The 6,466-nt window shown below is 35.8% G+C and overlaps 1 protein-coding gene across 1 annotated transcript; it reads left to right on the plus strand.

Moving 5' to 3' along the window:
* The first annotated feature begins 655 nt into the window (after positions 1-655).
* Positions 656-2,755, plus strand: LOC135221133 (uncharacterized). Its single transcript, XM_064258956.1, has 3 exons — positions 656-821; positions 1,638-1,754; positions 2,136-2,755. Exons 1-3 carry the CDS (start codon positions 656-658, stop codon positions 2,753-2,755), a joined length of 903 nt encoding a protein of 300 aa, XP_064115026.1.
* The last annotated feature ends 3,711 nt before the right edge of the window (positions 2,756-6,466 follow it).

Below are 6,466 nucleotides of genomic sequence, written 5' to 3' on the forward strand. Positions count from 1 at the left end.
ACATAGCTTGAAGGAGGAAATGGAATTAAAACAGATAGAAGAAGGACTTAATTATGATTCAATAAATGGGTATTGGATTGCAAGCTATCCATGGATTAAGGATCCTAACAAACTCCCTAATAATGTTTTCCTTGCATATGGAAGACTAAAATCTACTGAACGAAGGTTAATAAAGCTCGGGAGCGATTACTCTAAAAAATATAATGATCAGATTTTAGATATGGGTCATAGGGAAGTTGCTAGAAAATTGAACATAGATGAGATAAGTAATTATAATGGTCCCGTTCACTACTTGCCCCACCATGAAGTCCACAAGCCAGACTCAGTTTCTACCCCTTTGAGAATTGTGTTCAACTCTTCTTCCTCTTACTTGGTCACGTACTCAATGATTACTTTGCAAGGGCCCTGATGTGCTAAACAACATGATTGCTATACTGATACGTTTTAGGCAACATGCTGTGGCCTTCGTAGGCAGATATTAAGAAAATTAGCAACTCTGTACGAATTTCAGAACTTGATCAACATACTCATAGGTTTTTGTGGCGGGACTTAGAAAACTGACAGAGAGCCAGATCACTATGTGCTACTACTGTGACATTTGGTGATAGACCTAGTGTCATAATAGCAATGATGGCCTCACGTAAAAACCACCGAGATGGATGAATCCTTTCCCCTAACTGCAGAGTTGATCAATCGCAACTCGTATGTTGATGATATACTGTCAAGTGTATCGACGGTTGAAAGGGCTAAGAGAAGTATTGTAGAAGCTAATGCAATATTATCTCGGGGAGGATTTCAGATCAAGCACTGGGTTATGTCAGGTGAGAGTCCAGAAGATAATTTTTCTTAACATCTTGAAAACTGATAAGGAAAAGGTACTGGTGTTGAACTGGAATCCTAAGGAGGACCTGTTTTTCTATGTGTAAAGATAAATTTCTCTAAGAAAGTAAAAAATATTCGAATGGAGCCACCCATAAAGAAATCAGAAATCGATGAGAAACTCCCAAATACGTTAAATCAAAGGATGGTACTCAGTCAAACTGCTTCGGTATATGATCCCCTTGGGTTCATTGTGCCATTCACCTTGAAAGCAAAGTTGCTTATGCGCGATTTACTAACCACCATCAGTGAAAAAGGAGCGAAGATTAGATTGGGATGAAGCAATGCCACAGTATATGTATGAAAGATGGAGAAAGTTATTTAAAGAAATGTATGCGTTAGAAACTTTGACGTTCCATAGATGTGTGAAGCCTAAAGACGCCGTTGGTAAGCCTGATTTAGTCATTTTTGCAGATGCAAGTAAGTTAGCTTATAGGAGCCTGTGCGTACTTGAGGTGGAAAGTGAGGGAAGGACCCTTTGTAAGTAAACTCTTGATGGCAAAGAATAGGATTGCTCCTACTCGACAGCTCACCATCCACGGTTAGAGTTGTGTGGAGCTGTGTTGGCCTGCGGTTGAGGACTGTGATTGAGAAGGAAAATAGACATTGAACTTGAGTCAGTCATACTATTATTGATTCATCTATTGTCAGAGCACAAATTTGTAATAAGTCAAGCAGTTTTAATATTTTTGTCGCTACTAGAGTAGCAGAAATTCAAACTAAATCAAAATCTGTTGAATGGTTTTGGACATCCTCAGGAAATAATCCAGCAGACTTAACTACAAGGCCTACACACCCTATGCTTTTAGATTCTGATTCTTTATGGCAGAATGGACCCCCATTTATGTGTTTACCTGTTAGTGAATGGCCCATCAGTCAGTCAATGATCTCGAACTAGGCCAGATTATTGCTCCAGTCAAAATTGTAAATAATCGATATAGGGATAATACTGTTATAATTGATGTAAATATATATGGTAGTTACAGTAAGCTTTTAAGAGTGACTGCTAGAGTTTGAAGGCAGTTAGGTTGAGGTCATTTAAAGGTGTCTTTTTAGTTCCTCACTCAGATGATCTGAAAGTAGCAGAGGATATATGGGTGGGGTGGGTCCAGAAGACTATAGCTGGTGACTGGGAAAAGAGATATGAGAGACTTGGAGCTGTGATGAATGAGGAAGGTTTAATATGTGTGTCAAAGGATTTCAGTATGGCTGAAGGATAATTGGAACAGGAGTACATTTGTATTGTTACCTGTTAGGCATTCATTCACAAGATTGTATGTTAAACACACATCCAGAGATAGATCATGCTGGTGTAGAGGTAACCTTAGCCAAATTGCAATCCAAGTTTTGGGTGCCTGGAGCCAGGAAACTTATAAAGTCAGTGAAGGCTCGGTGTGTCATTTGTCGTAAATTGGCTAAGAAGACTGAAGAGCAATGCATGGGTCAGTGTCCATCTGAGAGACTTCAACCCGCCCCACCCTTTTTTAATGCAGCTATTGATTTGTTTGGTACATTTATTGTGAAAGACACGGTCAAGAGGCGCACTAGAAAAAGGGTTTATGGGATAATCTTTAATTGTATGGTGAGTAGAGCTGTGTACTTAGATTTAGCAGAGGGTTATGATACAGAGAATTTTTTAATGACATTACGTAGGTTTGTCTCCATAAGAGGATTTCCAAAGCGTATGCATTCAGATGGAGGCACACAGTTAGTAGCAGCTAACAAAGAATTGCGAACTATGGCCAGGAACTGGAATATGACACAAATTTTAGAGTTTGGTAGTGTTTTCGGAATGAGTTGGACATTCAACAAGTCTGCAGATGCTCCATGGGAGAATGGGTGCAGCGAATCTCTGATAAAGTCTGTAAAGAGATGATTATGACATCTGTTGGTACTAATATTCTTTCATGGAGTGAGCTTCAGACTTGTATGTTTGAGATTGCTATTTAATGAATAGCCGTCCAATTGGTCTCAAACCAGGGTTTGATCCCAGTTTGGGCATTTACTTTGCCCTAATGACTTGCTCTTAGGTCATACAGGTGTCAGAGTCCCGTAAGTGGATTATGGGATGAAAGTAATAATCCAAGGCAAAGTTTTTCAGTTTATGCAGAAGATTGTAAATTCTTTTTGGAAGAGGTGGCATCGAGATTATTTTTCTTCACTTTTAGTTAGGCAAAAATGGCATACTCAGCGTAGGAATTTAAGACCAGGTGATATTGTACTTGTACAGGAAAACAATATTGTAAAGGGTGCATGGAAAATGGCCGAAGTTGCCGTAGCGTTACCTGGAAGTGATGGTCATGTACGAGATGTAACCTTGAGGTATAAAGTGCATAAACCAGGTCCCCAGTACAAAGGTCAAACCGATATGTTATTAAGCGGTGCTCATAGACTGATAGTTTTACTTCCTGTTGAAGAGCGTGGTGAATGTTGAGTTATGGTGGGGGGAGTGTATGATGTAATCATAATTATTTATAATTGTATATGTGTGTGTTGACAGGTGTCGGTTGGCCTCCTAGCCGGGTGTGCAAATGTAGGCTGATTTCTGTTTTTGTTTATTTGTAGAGGTAATACGTCCAGAGTGTACTGGCGAGGTGTATGGCCAGCATTGCACCGGTTAAGCATGTGTGGGAGTTTGATATGGAGCGCCAAGGTGTAAAGTTACTGTATTGATCAATATGTACTTATATTTATGATGAATTTGGCAATTGTTATAGTGGGATATACTGTATGTTTGTATTTGTAATGGAGTTAGTGTTATTGCTGTGTGGGTACAATGGACTGCTTACATTTTTATATTTGATTTTACGAATATTGCTGTGTTGTTTTGCATATTTTTATTAGGATTACATTTTAAGTGTCTGTTTACAATTTGGAGGTTTGTTTTAATTTGGAAACTTGTTTACAGGCTAAATGTTACTCAATAAAGTATTCATGTGGCACTTGGTGACTGTATCTACCCATCGATCCATACAGAATGATTGATGGATATCTTCGACGTCAAATCCCTAACTATTTTTTTTTTTTTACTCAGTGACGAAATATGTTCCCCTCTGAAGGGAAGGCTTTGCTTTTGTTTAATGGTACCAGTTGTAATTTTTTATCTTACGGACTGATCTGCTTAACGATTATGCACCTGCTGTAACGAGTTTAATTATAAGGACTTGGGAAATGTGAAATAACCACTATTGATTTATTTACGCTTTATAATTATTTATCCAACATCAAATACGCACACACACACACACACACATCACACACACACACACACACACATATATATATTATATATATATATATATATATATATATATATATATATATATATATATATATATATATATATATATATATGCATACACAGAGGTTTATGTATATATATATATATATATATATATATATATATATATATATATTATATATATATATATATATATATATATATATATATATACAATCACACGTGAAGATTGTATATCATGAGCCAGCAGGAAAAGTGAAAAGCAGCAGTACCTAGCGCTTTCGTGTATCCTTGATACACCTCATCAGGTACTGTATATAAAAGAAGGAAAAACAGCTTCGAAATATCAAAGGTAAACTAACACAAAAAGAAGATTGTGATAAAAATATATTGGTCAAAGTGGCAAACTATTGGCAATAGATACTGTGTATCGTGTAGGAGTACATCGAGTGCCCTCTTTCTACGTATGAATAATTTTAATCATGCAATTAATTGGAAAAATCAAAGGAATTTTTTTAGAGATATTATTAAAAGAAACATGATAGTATCTAGTATAATAAAATATAAGTCAAGTTGTGTTCTTAATATTAGCAACGGACAATATAACTAGATAACTGGCTTACGAAATGTATTATTGACAACTTCGTAACTATGTAATTGACTGCTTAGTAGTTCCATTTCCGTTTGTAGTAGTTGTCCTGTAAGTGTAATTCTGGGCTATGGACCATTTGCTTCTTGACTAGGAAGTTTGATTGTACACTATTTTACTTTTCTGTATGTTTATCTTTGATATTTCGAAGCTGTTTTTCAGTCTTTTATATATTGTACCCTGATAAGGTGTATCAAGAAATATATATTATGTATATATATATATATATATATATATATATATATATATATATATATATATATATATATATATATTATACATATATATATATATATATATATATATATATATATATATATATATATATATATTCTATTCATGGCCTTTTGAAAACAACAATGCTGTCTGATGGCAACAATGTTTTTGATATAATTTACCTGAAGATCAGAGGAGCGCCGCCTAATTAGGTTTCTGGATCCATAGTGGGGTCACGTGTGTGTGTGTGTGTGTGTGTATCTGACGAAAAAACAACGCTTTTTTCTTATAACTGAGGAATATACTTAAATTTGGGAAGAGAAACCTTATTACTTCTTATAGACACGCCAATCAGTAAGGAAGCAATCCGTTATTAAAAAAAATGAAAAAACTTAGGAAGATAAGAAGGAATGGACGAAGTCTCACAGACTCCTCAGCTCAGAAACGTCTGTTATGATTAAAGGTCATGTCACGAGAAGGGCAATATTCAGGTAATGAATCTGAGTGCAAGACAGATGATCGGAAATCCCAAAACATTTATAGAGTATATAGGAATAAGATCACCGTAGCGGTAGTGCCGTCAGTGCACCTCATTCGGTGCAATGTAGGCATTACTTTAAGGTTTCTTTGCAGCGTCCCTTCGGACCCAACTGCAACTACTTTCATTCTTTTACTGTACCTCCGTTCATATTCTCTTATTCTATCTTACTGCCCACCTGCTCCTAACAATTGTATCATAGTGCAACTGCTTTCAGGTTTTCCTACTGTAACAACCTTTCCCAAACCTTTTACTGTCGATTTCTGTTTTCAACGCTGAATGGCCTAGGTTTGCATCAGTGCTTGGCATAATGCCAAACATCTAATAAATAAACAATATGAATAAGAATATAATGGTTTTACAGAGATATGTCTTATGTATATCAGAAATTTTTGGGAACAAAGCTAAGAAAATATAATGTAATATTATACTCACAAATCAAAAAAAAAAAAGGCAAAAATTGAACTAATTATCCGCTCTGTAGTGGAACGGGAGAGAAAACGGTCATATGTAAATTAAAAACACGTTCCGAAATAATTAGAGACAAAGCATTCTGGACGCGTGAAAAAATAAAAAATTCATATCGATTTATTGCCCCACTCATTCTGCATTCCACCGCTCGGCCGCGCTTGTGATGGAACCGTTCCAACTGAACTTACTTTTTTCGCTATTATTATTAATATATTTTTTTATTATTATTATTACTTCTACAAATGATTATGGTAATAAGACCAGGAAAAATTTTACTATGTTTTGACGACGATTATTTGAGAAAATGGCTGTTGGTCGATAGCTCATATGAATGTTTTTATTATTCGTTTTTAAAGAGATATAAAACGTTAGCAGCGTAACTCTAGATTTGGCTGATTTACGTGATTGGTAAAATACCGTTATACTAGTAAAAGTGAGAGAGAGAGATAGAGAGAGAGAGAGATAGAGAGAG

This window comes from Macrobrachium nipponense, chromosome 2 (genome assembly GCF_015104395.2).
Source record: "Macrobrachium nipponense isolate FS-2020 chromosome 2, ASM1510439v2, whole genome shotgun sequence".
In the NCBI taxonomy this organism is placed as follows: domain Eukaryota; kingdom Metazoa; phylum Arthropoda; class Malacostraca; order Decapoda; family Palaemonidae; genus Macrobrachium; species Macrobrachium nipponense.

What these genes read in the sequence shown, in the direction of transcription:
- LOC135221133 (XM_064258956.1), top strand. Translation starts at nt 656, where the DNA reads ATGGATGAATCCTTTCCCCTAACTGCAGAGTTGATCAATCGCAACTCG. An exon ending in CAAGCACTGGGTTATGTCAG is followed by an intron (nt 822 to 1,637) that starts GTGAGAGTCCAG and finishes GGACATCCTCAG; the next exon opens with GAAATAATCCAGCAGACTTA. An exon ending in TGTTAGTGAATGGCCCATCA is followed by an intron (nt 1,755 to 2,135) that starts GTCAGTCAATGA and finishes GTTACCTGTTAG; the next exon opens with GCATTCATTCACAAGATTGT.